General features: G+C 41.4%; 1 protein-coding gene across 2 annotated transcripts; it reads right to left on the bottom strand.

Moving 5' to 3' along the window:
* Window positions 1–543: 543 nt before the first annotated feature.
* Window positions 544–18,241, bottom strand: LOC141927789 (kinesin-like protein KIF20B). 2 transcript variants are annotated; one of them, XM_074835049.1, is made up of 10 exons: window positions 18,126–18,241; window positions 16,414–16,540; window positions 15,957–16,082; window positions 15,554–15,690; window positions 14,404–14,559; window positions 13,165–13,341; window positions 12,409–12,570; window positions 8,661–8,864; window positions 2,088–2,233; window positions 544–607 (listed from the first exon to the last, which is right to left on the bottom strand). In XM_074835049.1, the coding sequence occupies exons 1-8, from the start codon at window positions 18,207–18,209 to the stop codon at window positions 8,733–8,735; spliced, it is 1,101 nt and encodes a 366-aa protein (XP_074691150.1). In that variant the 5' UTR covers window positions 18,210–18,241; the 3' UTR covers window positions 544–607; window positions 2,088–2,233; window positions 8,661–8,732. The 2 variants fall into 2 exon arrangements, with proteins under 2 accessions (XP_074691150.1, XP_074691151.1); XM_074835050.1 differs by lacking the exon at window positions 15,957–16,082.
* Window positions 18,242–20,041: the final 1,800 nt, after the last annotated feature.

Genomic DNA, 20,041 nt, shown 5'->3' with positions numbered 1-20,041 from the left:
TAATCGTACATGCAGACCTTTCTCTTCAGTGTTTCAATCAGGCTATTCCAAATCTATGGATTCCTTCATGGTCTCTATTTCTGTTATCCCTTCATGCTACTCTTAAATGAACACCAACTACTGGAAAAACAAATTAAGACTCAACTGCTGTACTAGAGGAAAAAGTAACACTCCACATACCCCAGCCTAAGGTATCTAAGACTCCAAATGTGAAGATATCGCCATGACTGCTATATAGGTGATACAACAAGTCAGCAGTCACACACAGAGAAGATAAGTGAGAAAACAGAGAAAATTAAAGTAACACATCAGGAAGAAAAGACCAAAAGAAATAAGTCAGTACTTTCAAACCTCTTCTGCAACTTGACTCAATCAGGTTTGTTCTGTCCCCCCAATAGCTTATTTTAAGCCCAGATTACAGAAATAGATTACAGCGGACAGAACACTAACCCGTAATCACTTACCGAAGAATCAGGGATATCTAGAGGGCAAGAACTGTCCATTGAATACAGCTTTCTCTTAGATCGTTTTGGCTTGAGCTCCTTTCCTTTGACATTTTCTGGTTCTGCAGACTTGGGAGAGCTTATTGTTGCCATCAGCTGCTTTGCTACAAGAAAAAATTTATTGTAAATCAATGTCTTATTGGTTTTATGAGCCTCAAAATTAATGAATAAAGGTTTAATGAATAAAGGTTTATTAAAACCAGTTTAAAAATGAAACAGATGTAGTCTGAAATTTAAACATAAAAATTCAGAAGTGGTATGTATTTGACTACCACAGTCTTCTATATCCTGAAACAGTTTTCTATAGCTTCAAATACAAAAGCTTAAAGGACACATTTAAATAGCACCAAAAAAATCAATTGGGATTCAGATTTCACTGGATGTTAAATACAACAGGAATTGAAAACCAGGCTTAACTTCTTTGTACTGACAGAAGCACAAGGTTGAGTCAATTTTCTCTATGTACTTGTATAGTTTTATCAAACTAGTACCAGCTCTATGAAGAGATGAGTGTGTGCATCTTATGAGCTAGAAGGAAAGAAGAGATCCCAATCAATACTAAGTTATGCAAAGGAGGGAAAAAATACAGGACATGGTAATAAAGGTTACAAATTAGACCTCATTTGCTCAAATAAAGTATTTCCAGGGTGAAATTTTGATTACTCTGAATTTGGCTTCCATTGATAATGACATGTTGTCCTCATGGAACCACTCTGACAAATGTGAAAAATGTTAGAAATCCCACTATCTTAACTGTGCATCGTGAATAATGACTAACCTTGTTTTAACCAGCCAAATAGTAGTGTCTTTTAGAATTTAACACTGGTGATTCTTTGTGCCCTCTGCTAATTTTAATCTTTTTTTTTTTAAAAAAAAACCAGTAACTCAGAAATCATGTCTTACTGTAGGAAAGAATAAAAATATATTCTTCAATGGAAGGTCCTAGCAGTTAATTTTCCCAAGGCTATACTTAAACTTGAAATCCATTAACTGCTTCAGAGCTAGTTTATTGAAGTCTTCCACATATTTTCTGGAGATACTGGCTTTCAGATTCTGTAGAACTAATCTTCCTCTCCTACATACATACTTCAAAAAACATTAATACAATTTCCACAGAAACAGAACAGGAAGTGGGGGGGAGATTGCTTATAGAACAAGGTCAGATCTGGGTTTGAATTCAACTCTTGATTTTTTTAGATCAACAGGTCAAGTTTCTGAAATTGCCTTTAACTGTTTTACTGTAAGCAAGAACAAAGTAACTCAGACATTTTGAGCTTATCATTGCTTTTATGATAAATTTATACGCACATAGTCCACACTGCATCCTTTCGCTCTACCTGGCTTACCTTTCACACTTAACCTAAACTTTAGAACCATGTGGTCCTTGTAATCCAGTCGGCCTCTTCTACTCTGCAAGATTCAGCAGAGCAGGCCCCAGCTCAGACTCCATTGTTTCATAAATGAAAGAACTGGATGCAGCAGACGTGGCCTTTAACAGCACATACATTAACAGATTACAGTAGAAAAAAGCTATTCTACAATACCCAGATAACATGGAATAAGCCTTATTTATTCTGTACAAACCTTTAGAGTGAAAAATAACAGGAGAACTTTGGAAAATCTCCAATTTTTTGTAGTGTTCCATCTTTCTTTTTAGCTGACTTTTTACGTGAAGTAGATTCTTGCTTTCTTAAGGGGTATTCTTTTCTTTTCTTCTGTGTAGAAGACATCTGTACAGAAATACACAGTCATTGTTTAAGTCGAAAAGTTGACTTATCTTCAAGTTTAATTCCATTTTGTTTGGCTTCAATGTTATTTTCAAGCTGACATTTTGAGCTTTGCTACCGAAACCTCTGCTCATTAATGATACTGCCGCAGCAAGCAATGTAGACAACCTTATTTTATACCCAAAAGAAAAGAAATTGTCAGTTTCACAGAATACATCTAAGGGCATGAGTAATATAGGAAACAAATAGTTTCTTTTAAAAAAGTAGATTCAAAGTTTTAGAGTATTTCATTAGACTAGCTGTTCTAGTTATAAAACAGAAGAAAACTGATGGTGAAAATAAATCTACTGTCCACCCTTTGAGCCTGCCCAGGTTACTACTAAGGCCTAAAATCATACTTTTATAGTTGTCATGCATATAGATGACACAAACCTTAGTTTTACTTCAAAAGGAATTGCCTATAACATGACATATGCTGAGTATGTTCAAACTAGTCTTCATAACTACTCAGCATGCAACATCCTTCCCTGGGAATCCCTGTACGCTGCAGCCAGTACACGTTCTGGGCAAATACAGACTGACTCTCCTTGGTTAGCTTAGAAAGTTTAGTAGGAAGACAACGTACGTGTTTAAGAATCCTATTAAAATACATAGATAAGGATTAAGATACTGCTGCATAAGAATGTTTGCTCCTTTCACAAGTCCACCTTTACAGAAAAGGTGGACTTATGAAAGGAGAAACTAACTTCAAAATTGAACAAAACCAAACTATTTTCTTGTTGCTTGTAGAAGGTGAATTAGTCATAGCAGGTTTTGCATTTTCTTGTTCTCACTTTTCACAAAATCCTAAGAAAATAAACATGACAAATTTTAACTAGGATTCTTCCGGAAAGAATAATGATTACCTATATTACAGAAGCAGCCACTATTTAAATGCTATGACTAACAGTAGGGAGGCATTGACTACTGCTGGATAGAGGTAACTATTCAAACGTGAAATAAACACTAAACAAACTTGTGGAAGGGAACTAGAAATGCCTGTAGTCAAACCATTCTGACATTTACTATTTTCTTCTCTCCGTTATTTCCTATACTTTTGACTTTAAGAGATTTGACAAGCCAACACCCAAATTGAAATTAATAAATCTAAGTGTAAATTTGGATTTATGGTGACAAGTATATAAAAAACAGGTTGGTAGCACAGTGCCATTGTTAAGCTGTCTTTTAATGACATCTTCTATCTTGTGAAGTGGTGCTGAGAGATTTCAGATAACCGACAGCCATACCAACTGATAACAGCATCAGAAAACGGAAAGAGGATTTTGTTCTTTAATTAGAAGGGAGCCTCTGAAAAAGATTTGGTTTTGTTTGTTTCTAAAACACCAGGGAGTTTGTTTCATTTTTAAAAAAATTTGACATGAGCAGTATGTGGTTATTTTAGCACTACAGGTTTCCCCTCAGTTTTAGTTTTCACAATGCTTTTCAGTTTTAGGAAATTTAAAAAAACAAACTGTGTCTTCAGTAGACTTGTAACAGTTAAAGTTACTGAATCATTTTATAATCTGTTTGGCATATGTAACATGAAGATAAATATTTAAATATGGGTACAGAAGGCCCCATATGCAGACCGGACCCGCTTCATAGGGAAGTCTGCTGCCTCCCTGGGGGCCGCGTCAATGACCTCAAGGCAAAACTCCCCACTCTAGTGAGACCCAAGGACTACTACCCTCTCCTGGTTTTTCAGGTAGGTAGTGACGACATTACTAGGAGAAGTCCTAAAGCAATGAAGAGAGATTTCAGGTCCTTGGGGAAAGTGATTAAGGGGTCGGGGGCACAAATTGTGTTCTCCTCCATCCCTTCAGTTGGAGGGATGGATGAAGAAGAATACAGGAGAACTCAACAGATGAGCTTGTGGCTCCAAGACTGGTGTTACAGTCAGGGCTTTGGATTTTTCAATCATGGGTTGGTATACAGGGCGCCAGACCTTTTGGCATTAGATGGAATGCACCTGTCCCAGAGGGGGAAGAGGATCATGGGACAGGAGTTAGCTGGGCTCATTGACAGAGCTTTAAACTAGATTTGAAGGGGGAAGGGGGAAAACATCAGCCCATCTGAAGTACATGTATACCAATGCACACAGTATGGGTAACAAACAGGAGGAGCTTGAAGCCATGATGAAACAGGAAAATTATGATGTTGTGGCTATTACAGAAACATGGTGGGATGTCTCCCATGACTGGAGTGCGCCTGTTGATGGCTACAAGCTCTTTAGAAGGGACAGACGAGGAAGGAGAGGTGGTGGGGTGGCGCTGTATGTTAGGGACTGTTGTGATTGCCTTGAGCACAAGTGTAGCGAAGACAGGGTAGAGTGTCTTTGCGTTAGAATCAGGGGGAAGGCCAACAGGGCAGATGTTGTAGTAGGAGTCTACTAGAGGCCACCCACCCAGGACAGAGAGGTGGATGAAATATTCTATAAGTATTTAGAAGAAATCTCATGATCGCTTGCCCTTGTTCTTGTGGGAGACTTCAACTTCCCAGACATCTGCTGGAAGTACAGTACAGCAGAGCGAGACCAGTCCCGGAGATTCCTGGAATGTGTGGGAGACAACTTCCTGACGCAACTGGTGAGAGAACCAACCAGAGAAGGTGCCCTGCTGGATCTCCTCTTTGTGAACAGAGAAGGACTGGTGGACAATGTGGCAGCTGGAGGCCGACTAGGGCACAGTGATCATGAAATAATAGAGTTCTCTATTCTTAGAGAGGCCAGGAGAGGGCTAAGCAGAACTGACATCCTGGACTTCAAAAGGGCTGACTTTGTATTGATTAGGCACCTGCTTGAAAGGATCCCTTGGGAGACAATCCTGAACAGTATAGGGGTCCAGGAAGACTGGGCACTCTTTAAGAAGGAAGTGTTAATGGCTCAGGAACAGGCAGTCCCCAGGTGCTGTAAGAGAAGCCAGCAACAGAGAAGACCAACCTGGCTGAACAGGGAGCTTTGGCTGCAACTCAGGGAGAAAAGGAAAGTTTACAGCCTTTGGATGAAGGGACTAGCCACTCACAGTGATTACAAAGACACAGTGAGGCTATGCAGGGCAGAAATCAGGAGGTCTAAAGCCCAGCTGGAAATTACCCTGGCTTCAGCAATCAAGGATAACAAGAAATGTTTCTATAAGTATGTCAACAGCAAAAGAAAGACCAGGGAGAGTCTCCATCCCCTGCTGGATGCGGGGGGAAACATGGTAACAAGTGATGAGGAGAAGGCTGAGGTCCTTAATGCCTTCTTTGCCTCAGTCTTTAATAACAAGACTAGTTGGACTGAGGGAATCCAGCCTCCTCAGCCAGAGGACAGAGACTGGGAGAACGACCCCCCTGCAATCCAGGAGACAGTCAGTGACCTACTGCATCACATAGACACACACAAGTCTATGGGACCTGATGGGATACACCCGAGGGTGCTGAAGGAGCTGGCTGGGGTGCTCGCCAAGCCACTTTCCATCATTATCAGCAGTCCTGGTTGACTGGGGAGGTCCTGACAGATTGGAAACTGGCCAATGTGACGCCCATCTATAAGAAGAGTCGGAAGGATGATCCAGGAAATTACAGGCCTGTCAGCTTGACGTTGGTGCCCGGGAAGCTGATGGAGCACCTCATCCAGAGTACCATCACACAACACATGCAGGACAACCAGATGATCAGGCCCAGTCAGCATGGGTTTATGAAAGGCAGGTCCTGCTTGACAAACCTGATCTCCTTCTATGACAGGGTTGACCTGCTTATTGGATGAGGGAAAGGCTGTGGATGTAGTTTACCTCGACTTGAGTAGGGTCTTTGACACCGTTTCCCACAGCATTCTCCTGGCGAAATTGGCTGCTCGAGGCTTGGATGGTCGCACACGCTTTGCTGGGTAAAAAACTGGCTGGATGGCCGGGCCCAAAGAGTTGTGGTGCATGGAGTTAAATCCACTTGGTGGCTGGTCATGAGTGGTGTCCCCCAGGGCTCGGTTTTGGGGCCACTACTGTTTAAGAACTTTATTGATGATCTAGACGAGGGGATCGAGTGCACCCTCAGTAAGTCTGCAGATGACACCAAGTTGGGTGGGAGTGTTGATCTGCTCGAGGGTAGGGAGGCTCTGCAGAGAGACCTGGACAGGCTGGAGCGATGGGCTAAGGCCAACTGTATGAGCTTCAATAAGGCCAAATGCCGGGTGCTGCACTTGGGTCACAACAACCCCCAGCAACGCTACAGGATTGGGGAGGAGTGGCTGGAGAGCTGCCAGTCAGAGAGGGACCTGGGGGTGTTGATTGACAGCCGGATAAACATGAGCCAGCAGTGTGCCCAGGTGGCCAAGAAGGCCAATGGTATCCTGGCTTGTATCAGAAATAGCGTGGCCAGCAGGGCCAGGGAAGTGATCTTGCCCCTGTACTTGGCACTGGTGAGGCCGCACCTCGATTACTGTGTTCAGTTTTGGGCCCCTCACTACAAAAAAGGACATTGAGTATGTCCAGAGAAGGGCAACGAAGCTGGTGAAGGGTCTGGAGCACATGTCGTACGAGAAGCGACTGAGGGAACTGGGGTTGTTTAGTTTGGAGAAGAGGAGGCTGAGGGGAGAGCTCATCGCCCTCTACAACTACCTGAAAGGAGGGTGCAGAGAGCTGGGGATGAGTCTCTTTAACCAAGTAATGAGCGATAAGACAAGAGGTAATGGCCTCAAGTTGCACCAGGGAAGGTTTAGACTGGATATTAGGAAGTATTTCTTTCCAGAATGGGTTGTTGGGCATTGGAATGGGCTGCCCAGGGAAGTGGTGGAGTCCCCATCCCTGGAGGTGTTTAAGAGTAGGGTCGACATAGCGCTGGGGGATACGGTGTAGTTGGAAACTGCCAGTGCTAGGTTAACGGTTGGACTAGATGATCTTCAAGGTCCTTTCCAACCTAGATGATTCTGTGATTTAAGAGTAACATTCAGGTGAATAAAACAGCAATAAGATACTTCTAAAATTAGTTCCATGTTATTGAAAAATTACTTAGCTAAATGTTATCCCATCAGGATATGAACATCTACGCTATGAAAGGATTTATAAATGGATTGGTAAAACAGTCTTCTCAAAACATGGATAACTATGTTAGATGAAATATATTCATCTGTAGATAAGGTTCAGTACTTTTCCAGTGCCTTCAGAAGGATGGTTATTTTTACACTTACTTTTCCAGCAGCCTAAGAGAATACTCCTCTCAAAGAAAATTGGTTCAAGACATAGGAAGTTTAAATCAAATCTGGACATTATTCCAGAATGAAGCGTTCAATTCCAGATGAATTAACTTACACAACTTTTAACAGTTACTTTTGCAATCCAAGTTTAACAAAATGACTTTATTGAAGTACTGTTGAACACTAATCACTGAAGTGACCGTTTCTCTTAACTATTTTACTAAGAGATTAAAAAAACATCACTTGAGAACACTTGAATGAGAATGCTAGAAAACCATCAGACACTTCACTCTCCAGCTGAGACAAACTCAGAGTGATCACTTGCCACTTATGCAAATGACCCACAGGTCATCTCCCTATACTCACCTGTCAGCTTCAGAAGTCCTTAGAAGTACAGAGATTCATAAGCCCCACAAGTAGGATTACAAGTAAGTACCACCACAATGAGGTATTAGGGTTTCATAGTCTTTGTGTCTTAGAAATAGCTCTGTTCATGATAATGTTGATAAAAGTCAGAGGAAAGAAATGTGCGGTTCAAGTAGGAGCAGTGAAGATTTTTACCACCCTGAACTGCTGTGAAGCCTTAGTCTCGCACATAAACACCACAGCACACTAAGAACGCTGGCACATATAACCTAGCACAACTGAAGGAATTAAAGAGGAATTAAGTTCTACAGAAAACAGGGAGGTTCAGGTGCTCGTGCAATTAGTTCTGTATATTCCCTTTAAATACAAAAAGATCAAAGAAAACACAGACTGGACAAAAAGTCAAAGGAAGTGGTCTTGAAACTCTGAAATGCAATGATTAAGCCCAGAGGCTTAACTTTTAATTGCCTATTAGAAGAGGTTATAGTTGATACCAATGATTGCTTAAACCAAAAGAAGCAGTTCTATTGAACTGGTCTCTAATCCTGCAGATCACAGCTACAGACAGAAGCAAATCGTAAGAGCAAGGAGAGAGAAATGTAAAAGGTGAAGAGGAAGTACATATCAGGGACAAGCGTCCAGAGTCTGGATAAATTGAAATCTATGACTTTATTCAACATAGGCCAGAGATCCACACCTTGGCAGGAGGTGGGGGGTGGGGGGGAAAGAGGTTTAAATATTCTCTGTATATATCCTTAGGATCTCAGTGAGAATCAAAAGGATAGGATTTTAACAAATGATCAGAGTAATAAATTGAAAGACTACACAACACATTTTGTCAGTTGGTCTAGGTCATACCTCATCCCTCTCTTCACTTGTCCTTTTCTTTCTTGGCTTGAGCACTTTAACTGTAGCTGGTAAGGTGCTGCCCTAGTGTTTCACCTCCATCTTATCGGGTTCCAGAGGTGTGAACTGAATTTCCATCTCTGGTTTTGGGAACCGACTAGTATTTCCACTTTCTGTGGACACTTCTGAAGAGTCAAGGACAATTTCTGAATGCTCCTGCAAATACATGGAAATTTTAAGAACACAAGTTTTAAAATAACTGAGTTAAAAAACCCATAATACACATCTTTCCCCAATGGATTGCAAAGTAAGCATTCCATTTCCCAGCTTTCACTTTCAGAACACTTCTAATTGAAGGAATCTACTTCAACCATAGCAGAGTTTAACCCTTACTTTCTAAAACTTTTTTGTTACATTTTAAAAAGTTAACGTTTCTATCTACAGTGACAGAACTTGAACTCAGCCTGATACTTTGTTTCCAAGTCATTTTGCTCAAGGGCAGAGACAGTCACAGTTTTCACAAGTAGCAGTAGTAGAATGGACATGACTTTCATCTTAACTCTGCTGCTCCTTAGGAGCTAGGCAGTGATAGCAGCTTTTGAGAGAAAAGTATAACCTTTCTCTAGCCTATCTTTAAGGAATTTTCCCTTCCCCTTCTACACCAGAGAAGTTGTGTAAGTAACAAGGTCCAACTAGCAAGCTACAAGCCAAATTCAACCTATGAGAGGCTTCTACATCACTACCTGTTCTCTGGAGGAAGAGCAGGCATTAAGGCAGCCCGCAGCCCACAAGCTGAAAACCTTGTCTTGTACCTGCTCACAGCCAAACTGCAAGAACTGCACAGTGAGGGTGGGATGGAAAAATCAGTTTGACAATTCTTCTTCCTCAGCAGCACTTACCTTCCACCATCCACCCAACCTGTTTTTCTTAGCAAAACCAGCAAGTGAGAGCTGTGGTCCTCCCAGCTCCTGCATCTCTGTGGCAGCAGTTCAGCTGCTGGCTAGCATACAGGAATGGATTCAGCAGCTGTTTGAATGAAACCTGAAAGACAGGCTGCTGTGGTGATTGGTGCTTAGAAACTGCAGGTGGCTGCTACTACTGCTGCTGGTGGGGTCCCAAACAGAGCAGCTGCTGTGGCTTCTCGAAGGGCACTCTCCTCCTCTCAAAAAGGAAAGTGATCAAAGCTCATGGAAAGCCCAGAGATAGTCACATTCTGCAACAGGCTCTGCTGGGATTCTGAGTAAGAATACAAGCACCACTGCATTCCCAAGAATGGAGTTGGCTAATATAAACATTTTTCTTTATAACTGCTACTTCATGAGAGTTAGCCATCAAAAAGTTACACAGGAATGGCTAGTGTCATTAGCTAACACAGCTACACACAAGAATCCTGTAGTGGAAGAAAGCAAATCCAATTTGCCCTGCTACTGCTCATCCATTTAAAAGGGTTTATATATTTGTTTCAAGTGACTTATCTAATAATCAGCCACTTCATAAGCATTGGTGAGAGGTAGGATTTCAAGAGCATGCAGCTGAAGTCAGATATAGCTATTCACATGATTATGTTATACATCTTTTATTTCTACCAAAAGCCACTAAAATGAGGTGATCTGATCACCAAGAAAGGTATTTGCAGAATAAAACTTTAGAATTATTCAGACAACAGGATACATTTTCTTCCCTATTCTGCATTTAGCAAAATCCATACAACTGCATAAAATTTTTAAATTTCAGTTTTGTACCAACCTCACTTAATGAAGAGGCACTGCTAGGACAGTGAGATAATGAATAATTCCCTTTAACTGCGTCATATCTAACTGAAATACTTGACAAAGTATAGGATTAGTCCTGCTTTGTTTTTCTATAAACTGTAAATATTTAGAATGAGAAGAGATTATGCTAAACTGTAAACCTCAAAATATTTTGATTTTTCTAAAGCTACAATATAAAAGCTCAAGTGCAGACAGCTAATGAACACCTGGGCTGAGAGACAACACAAGTTTAAGGCAGTAACCTCTACTCACGATGCCATCATGAGATGTGCCCTGCTGGGTCTCACCAACAGTCCGTCTAGTTCAATATTCTGCCCCAAGAGTGGCAAAGGGAGATGCTATTTAAGGATAAGATAGTGATCCTGGTCACCTTGTCATCTGTCCTCTCCATACTCTCCCAGCATTCTTAGCTGTGCATTACAATTGTCAGAGTCTACACCACTGTCTAACCCTCAGAGTATCCATTTAAAAATATATTGATGGATTTCTACTACAAAATTTTTCTAATCCCTGCTGACAGTAACTGTTTCCACCACCTCCAGAAAATTACTAGCTGCTTCATATAGGAATATGTTATTTTAGCTGTCTTAAAATTATTTCCTATTAGTTTCACGAAGTGCTGCCCAGTTCTTGCAGGATTTTAACAAGGACAGTTCTGCCTTCTGTTTACCCACCGCAACCATGATTTTGTAAACCTCAGTCCCACAACCCTCTGGTGGCCTTAACCTCTCCTAATCACAGTGCCAGCTTCTTAGCCTCTCCTCACAAGGCAGGAGACACACATTGTCTTGATCACCTTAGATTTTCTTCTTTATCTCCACTATATCTTTCCTGAGAATTATTTGACTTCCCCCCAAGACTCTACCCCATTCACTTCACACCATAACAGTTTATCACATGATAATCCTGGTAGTAGCCTCTCCTTATTCATAACATCAAGTACTGTGGCTACTGGCTTGAGGTAAATACTTCAGCACCAACTGTTCACAACAATTCTTCTCTGTAACTAATTTTATAGCAAAAATAACTAATTTTATGGTGCTCTCTTAGCTGCCATTACAAAGCTGTATAAAGCAATAACCATTCTGAGAGCTCCTCTCTACTCCCTCATACATCACAAGCTTTATCTATACGGCACCAGCTGAATTGATGAAGTAGCAAGAAACTGGCCAGTCTTATTTGGCAGTAGACAGGAGAGAGATGAAGAGATGCATTTCATCATTCAGCCCAGTTCTGCCACAAGAGGAGAATCACATCTTCTAGCAGCCAGGGGAGGGTCTGCTAGGAAATCCATGTTCAGCTCTCTTCATTACTAGTTAGCAATGGAGTCACGTAGCATTAATTCAGTTTGGGAGGAAAACTACCTCACTGAATACTGCTCACGTAGCACACAGGGATTTGGTCAGAATCAGAAGGCTCAGTACAGGTGCAAGCCTTTCAATTTTTGTTCAGGAAATATGCAAAGTCAATCTTTTCTTTGTGTAAACTTCAAATATTGTTTTGTTTTTAAGTAAGATGCAAGATACCGTTCTGTTCTTGTGAACCCCATACGGGCTGGCAGCTCTAATTACAGAACCATCTCTACTACCACACTATAGGTGGTATCAGGAAAGTTGTCTGAGCTGAAATCCCCTTAGCACTGACATAACCAAACAGAGGTGACATCACAAATATTATGTCTTCAAATCTCTAGAATCTGGATTAGTTAACTAGTTTTTCCCTCAGGTACAGAAGTTTTATAGTGTATAGAGAGGTGGTATTCTCTTAACTAAAGTACTTCTTTTTCTGAGAGGGAACTTGAAAGAGGGAGAGAGAAGAATAAACAAGAACTCAGAATTAGTGATATAGTTAAAGTACGAAGAACTACAGAAAGTAACTTTTGGGAGATTCCCCACATTGCTGAAATATATACTGAGAAAACAACAAAACAAAGATGTTACTAACAACATATCATTAGTACATACTTTCTATAAATATAACAAACATACCTCTTTGTTTACAGACTGATCTATTTTATCTTGTCCTTCAGGTAAAGGTACTTCTGCCAAAGACTGAAGACTTTTATGGTTAACGCCTTGTTTCAATTCCTTTATAAAGTCATCTTTCTCAGCCAGCTGTTTTCTTAGTTCTTCTGTATCAGTTCCCTCATCCTAATAAACATAGCAAAAATTGCCACAAATTGCAGGATTGGCAAGAGAAATTAACATGTGCATGAGCATCATTACAATTACTCGGTAGCACCAGTTTTAGAATTGCAGGCTCAAACAGCCAGCTGTCCAACAAAAAGCCAACAACTTCATGTATGAGTGGCCTCTACTTAAAGCCAAGAAAGGTCATACAACAGCCTGGGAAGATGCAATGCAAAATTTTTATTTTAATCTACTTATGTAGGGTTATAAATTTCACCTCCCATTGTTTATGAAGTTCTTGGTTCTGTGCAAAAGGCAGCTGATGTGATAGTTGTTTCAGATTTCCAGTCTAATCAAATTGCAATCAAATGATCAAATAGACTTGAGTGTTTATTTGAACTACTAAGTTTTTTGAAACTTCAGTTACTGTTACAAATTCAGTTTCAGAAAAGCATAAAGCTTTTTTTTTTTTTGTATTAGCTGCAAACAATTTCAATATGTTTGGAATAGAGCCAAAACTTAGTGTTTTGCAGAGTTAGTGAATAACAAAAGAAAAATCACAAAAACAACTAAAAAAAAAATCCCACAGAAACGACAGAAAGAATGAGAGAGGACCTTTCCTGAATCATTTACTGCAGCTTGTTTCAGTTCTGCTATTTCTTTATCTTTTTGTATGGTGATAGAAGCCAAAGTCTTGAGCTGTACTTCCAAAGCTTCTATTAATTTATTTCTTTCTTCACGCCACTTTTGAAGATTGTTGTCCTTTTCTACCAGCTGTGCAGCAAGTCTTTCCTGAATGGGGGAAAAAATAGGTTAGAATTGAACACCACTTCTACAAACCATCTGAACTGTTCTGACAGCTTAGTTTGGCATAGTCAGTACTATTTTATGGCCTCAGTAGACTTGAGAGCCTATGTAGATCTTAAAAAGCTCACACAGAACTAGTTTCACTACAAATATACAAAAGCAAACCATGCTTCAAATGAGAAAAAACTGTATCTATATTTATACTGTTTGTGAAGAGAATTTTTGTCAAGAACCACCACTCCTGCTTGCCCACTTTCTGATTTTATTACTGGAAAGTCTCAGGCAAGCAAAGTCACAGACAAAGTGAAAGTAGTCCCAAGCTCCTAACATCCCCCTGTACTGATTGCAGGTCCAGAAGGTCATTGCTAACTACTTCTAGATGCAAGTGCAGTTTTAGATTGCACAGATTCATACAATAATTTCATATGCTTAAGAAATTACAACCTTGATACAGCCCAGTGACCAGGCAAGGTATCCACCTTGTTATTAACTATCAGTCACTCTACTTTGAAAGTGGTATGGGAGCAAAACCACTAGCATTTTGACCAAGTATTTTTACTGGAAAGATCTGGAAAGAGGCTTTTTTTGTCAACTACTGCTTGCTTCTTCTCTTCCTTCTAAAGCCTCATAGGCTTCTCCCCCCCCCCCCCCCCTTTTTTTTTTTTTTTTCAGAAAAGCCAAGCAACAAATCTTGTTTTTCAAAGTATGTTTTCTTAGCTTCATTAAGTAGCAATTCATTTAAGCATAGGTTACTTATTGGTGTTTTACACACAAGATGAAGTTTGAAGAAGGTGGTGGTGGTGATAGGATAGAAAGGAACAGGCACACTAACTTCCATTGCGTATTACGCTTTTTCATTTTGTGACACTCCTATTCTTCCCTTTCACATTGAGATGATCTCATGTAGGCTTTGTCATGTGATAAATGAGGGGACTTTGACAAAGGCCAGCTCCCCTCAAGCGCCCACACTGTTAACACTTGACACGAGATCTGCTCTGTACTAACGACTTATGCTAGAGGACTCTGACGAGACCTCCAGTCACTTACAATTTCTGCTTGCTGCTCTACATAACATTCTCTGTCATCCGCAAATTTTCTCATTTCTCTGTTGTGATGGCTCTCAGCTTCTTTCACTTCACTCATGAGTCTCATTTTTTCCTCCAGCCAATTCTTTTTATCAGTTTGATACTTTGTCTCACTTTCCTATTTTAGTGGAACCAGAAATAAAGCCATAGGCAGAGATTAAGCAACAAAAAAAAGAAGTCTTAAAATCCAGATTACCATTAAACTCATTAATTTCAAAAAGATAACAGAAATACTAGCACAGTTTTACTCCAGCATATTCCCAAGTGCAAGTATTATATTCTCATTTGTTCCTTTCCAGTTAAAAAAATTGTTCAGCAGTTCTCAGAACTTATTATTCGGACTGGCACATCTTCAGGGAACAGACTTTTTTCCCTCTAAAAAATGCTCTGGGTAGGTCACAAACACTATTAAAGTTACACCAAAGGTAATGGCAAAAAGACCCTTTTTACTTACAAATTCCCAATCTTTTATACTTGCAGAACATGTTAAAAAACCTACTTCAAGACTGAAAGGCCAAAAATGCAGCAAAATTTGAATGGTAGAGAGAGTGTGTAACTAAGAATGTCGCTTCAATCACAGCAACTTTGCCTCCTTCTCTGCCACAATCAAACCTCTTGTCAGACATTCTCCCACATAGGACCTGAAAAGCTGCTTGAGAAAAAAGTCTACTTTCTAATCCAAGGAGAATTAAGAGGTAAATCCTTAGTCTAACAGGAAGGACTTACAGGTCACACAGCAAGCACAAGATCTTTAAACAGTCTGATTTATTTGCCCAAGCAACTGACGGGAAAAAGGCTTGAAACAATCCAACTCTTGACATCTGTTCAAGACAATTTTAAGAGGAGCCCAGCTAGAGAAGCACCGTCCATGGTAGCATAACATAGTGAAGGGTGCACTCCATTATGGAGCATCAGTGATGCTGTATATTACAAAGACACCACATCCAGACTTTGCTGCACTGATGCACGGCAGTTTTTAGAGGAGGTTTCCTTTACCAGAACTTGCCACATTGTGCCCTAGTTCTTGAAGATAGCAACACAAAAAAAATGTAGACTCCTAAATGAAAGTTATGGCTTTAAACCTAAGTATGAATTACATCACCATGTTTTACCTTCAGTTCTTTTCGCAGCTTTATTAATTCCTCATTTTCATCTATGTTTTTTTCTGTGGTTTTGCTCATCTTTTGCTGCCAGTCACTATTGCTCTGGTTATCCAGCTCTCTATATCTCTGCTTCCATGCTTCCAGTTCTAGTCAGCACACAAAATGAGGTTATATAACATAGTCTTAAATGCATATTTGACCACATTCACATCCTTCTACTAAAGTTACTTGGATTTATCAGCCATGACCACAGAGGGACAACAGAAGCCTTTAACTGTTAGAAGTTTGTTATGTACTATATAAAATTAATGCCTAAATAACACTCAGCAAATCAAAACAGAGATTTAAAGCAGCTATCACAATACATCCAAAACAATTTTGTCTCCTTGCTCCCTTTCCATGGAGAGATTACCCCAAACTAATCTGTTGGTCTCTTCTAATTTGGTTTCAATCACTTGATCTTGTTTAATATGAGTCTGTTCTTGTTCTTCTAATGTCATCCGCATATCTTCAATTATTTTTTCCTTTGCACACAGATCTGAAAATATATTTACAGATGAGCCCCCATCCTAGTTCCCACCATTCTCTCCCAAAGTGCCTTCATCACAAGTAATTTCCCCCATTTCCTGAGATCTAAAGCTCTATTAGAAAGAAATAGAGTATCTCTACTAAACTTTCCAAATCCAAAATTCTGAAGTGATTCTCATCAACTTGATTTAGGTGAGCATTTCATTGTTAATGTCAGACTAAGGCTTGTATTATACGAAAACCTAACTATTGTTCCACTGCTAAATGTTTATCAAACCTGCAAAAACTGTTATTGTGCTAGTTCATGTTTCAGGGTTTGACTTTTTCCACAATAGGCTTACTTTCAGAGCAACGTTTTCTTCCCACTTTCAATAGAGTCTCCTCACAATCCTTGAATTGGCTGCTTTCAATCAGTTCATTAGAGTTCTTTTCTGCCAATTTTCTTTTAATGGTAGTTACAGTGTTGTCCTGTGTTAAAATAAGATAAATTACTTTGAAGTTTTACAAAGTGAGCACTTAATAGGCTTAGTAATCTTTTAGATGCAAATATTTTTACAAATCTATCTGGGTAACCTGTATATGGGTTGTCAGAAGAACAAGTCAGTTACAGATCAGTTGCTTAAACAAAAAGCAGGTACACCTTCAGACAGTAATAAGCACAATGCTTTGCACTGTACAGAAAGTAGAGCAAGAGACTAGGAAACTACGAAATGCAAAAGGAGTTTACCACCTGAAGTATCCAGTGTCAAAAGAGTTGAGGAAATCCATGATTTGCTCAAAGGGCCAATGGTCAGCTCTACAAGTTCATCACTTTCTTGTCATAGTTGGTAGAGCTGGGAGTCTTAACCACCTTCAGCAAAGCCACAGATCATTTTTATCATGAAAGATCTGATGCAATTTGAAAGCCTAGTCAGTTCTGTCATACATACTTTAGACTATGTATTTGACCAAGAATAAAGTTTCTTTACTCACAAGATGACACAAGTGGCAAGCCATGCTGGTTGCCAAGGACCAATCACTCATCTAAGTAATTCATTAAAAAAAATAATGATCTATAGAACAGACTTGAGGTTTGTTGTCACATTTTAAGTTTCATCCCACACAGTCTCATAGAAACACTGGACAGAGCTAGAGCCTTTCTCTTGGAAGGAGCAGTGATAGGAAGCAGTCATCACAACTGTTACCACTCTGAGCATTAATACTATTGAAAAGCTAAGTTGCTCAGAGGCAGAGAGGGAATAGAAGATTAAGTATGGTCAAAGCTTTAAGTTCACAGTGGAAGAGAAAAATGGATCAGAGCGCTGCCTAAGTTTAACTTAAAATGTTCTCAGAACTACATTTCAGGTTACAGGGCATCAGGCTCAAAAAAACACCTAACCGCGTGTTTTGATTTTTTTTTTTTTTAACCTGTGTACATGTAGCCAAGCCAGCCTTTTGGCATTCAGCAGCCAGCAGCAGACTAGCCAGCTGCAAATTTTATTGATCGCATCAAAAGCAGAGATACCCTGGCCATCCACTCTTGGATCAAATGCTGCTCAATACATTCATATTATTGCTCTGCCTTAGAAAGATTGTGTGCATCATGGTAGTAGGTGGGACACACTGATTTTTGTTGCCAATTTACACAACCACTGTCCTTCTCACACTAACTTCTAACTTCAATTAAATTTGAGCTTTTGCTGCAGCAAAACCTCCTTTCCTTCCTCTTCCATTCAGGCAAAAATAAAAAAGACAGTGACATAATCCCTCTCTTCCCACAGCTGGAGTCCTCCCAGTTTGAGTGTTGTTTTTTTCTTTAGAGTGGCTCTTCATAGTCTCATCGACAGTCCTCCAATAATAACTCCAGATCACTGCTTCCAGAAATCCTATTTTCCACACACACCTCTGCACACATTTTGCCGTAACTTCAGTTGTAATGCCAACTTCGCCTGCTACCATTTCAAGAAAGTAGCAATTACTTACAGAAAATTTCAATTTTCCAAAATAGTCAAGTCCGTTATAAGCACAGATTTAATTTTTTTGTAAACAAAAAATTGAGATGTCTAAGACTTACATAGTCTTTTATGGTTTCTTCTAAACAGGATATCAAATCTTGCAGTCTCGTGATAGCATCATCTTTTTGCTCTGCGATGTCCATTAGTTCTTGAATCCTTTTATTCTGCGTATTCATTTTCTTACAAAAGAAAGTAGTTCAGTCAATGCTAAATTCTTGAACTATACAATGCATTTAGAAGCAAGATCAGTTAAGCTGGTACACCAGTACTAAATTCTTGAACTATACAATGCATTTAGAAGCAAGATCAGTTAAGCTGGTACCCCACTACCCCACTGACCCGCTGACCACTGTGACGTGGCCCCCATAGTGACGTGGCCAGCACTGACCTGCTGCCCACTGTGACATGGCCCCCACAGTGACATGGCCACCACTGAACCACTGACCACTGTGACATGGCCCCCAAAGTGACATGGCCACCACTGACCCGCTGACCACTGTGACATGGACCCCACAGTGACATGGCCAGCACTGACCCGCTGACCACTGTGACATGGCCCCCACACTGACATGGCCACCAGTAGACCTGCTGCCCACTGTGACATGGCCCCCATAGTGACGTGGCCACCACTGACCTTCTGCCCACGGTGACATTGCCCCCAAAGTGACATGGCCACCACTGACCTTATGCCCACTGTGACATGGCCCCCATAGTGACATGGCCACCACTGACCTGCTGCCCACTGTGACATAGCCCCCAGAGTGACATGGCAACCAGTGGCCTGTTGCTCCTGTGACATGGCCACCACTGACCTGCTGCACATTGTGACATGACATCAAAGTGACATGGCCTCCAGTGACCTGCTCCCCACTGTGGCATGTCCCATACAGTAACATGATCACTACTGACATGCTGCCCACTGTCACATGGCCCCACAGTGACGTGGACACCACTGACCTGCTGCCCACTGTGACTGGCCACCACAGTGACATGGCAACCAGTGGAGTGTTGCTCATTGTGATATGGCCACAACTGATCTGCTGCCCAATGTGACATGACCTCACAGTGACATGGCCACCACTGACCCGCTGACCACTGTGACATGGCCCCCACAGTAACATGGCCACCACTGACCCGCTGACCACTGTGACATGGCCCCCACAGTGACATGGCCCCCATAGTGACATGGCCACCACTGACCTGCTGCCCACTGTGACATGGCCCCCAAAGTGACATGGCCACCACTGACCCGCTGACCACTGTGACATGGCACCCACAGTGACATGGCCACCACTGACCCGCTGACCACTGTGACATGGCCCCCACAGTGACATGGCCACCAGTAGACCTGCTGCCCACTGTGACTTTGCCCCCATAGTGACGTGGCCACCACTGACCTGCTGCCCACGGTGACATTGCCCCCAAAGTGACATGGCCACCACTGACCTGCTGCCCACTGTGACATGGCCCCCATAGTGACATGGCCACCACTGACATGCTGCCCACTGTGACATAGCCCCCAGAGTGACATGGCAACCAGTGGCCTGTTGCTCCTGTGACATGGCCACCACTGACCTGCTGCACATTGTGACATGACATCAAAGTGACATGGCCTCCAGTGACCTGCTCCCCACTGTGGCATGTCCCATACAGTAACATGATCACTACTGACATGCTGCCCACTGTCACATGGCCCCACAGTGACGTGGACACCACTGACCTGCTGCCCAATGTGACTGGCCACCACAGTGACATGGCAACCAGGGGAGTGTTGCTCATTGTGATATGGCCACAACTGATCTGCTGCCCAATGTGACATGACCTCACAGTGACATGGCCACCACTGACCCGCTGACCACTGTGACATGGCCCCCACAGTAACATGGCCACCACTGACCCGCTGACCACTGTGACATGGCCCCCACAGTGACATGGCCCCCATAGTGACATGGCCACCACTGACCTGCTGCCCACT

The sequence above is a fragment of the Strix aluco genome, chromosome 10, assembly GCF_031877795.1.
Source record: "Strix aluco isolate bStrAlu1 chromosome 10, bStrAlu1.hap1, whole genome shotgun sequence".
NCBI lineage: Eukaryota > Metazoa > Chordata > Aves > Strigiformes > Strigidae > Strix > Strix aluco.
This window is presented reverse-complemented; position numbering and strand designations above follow the sequence as displayed.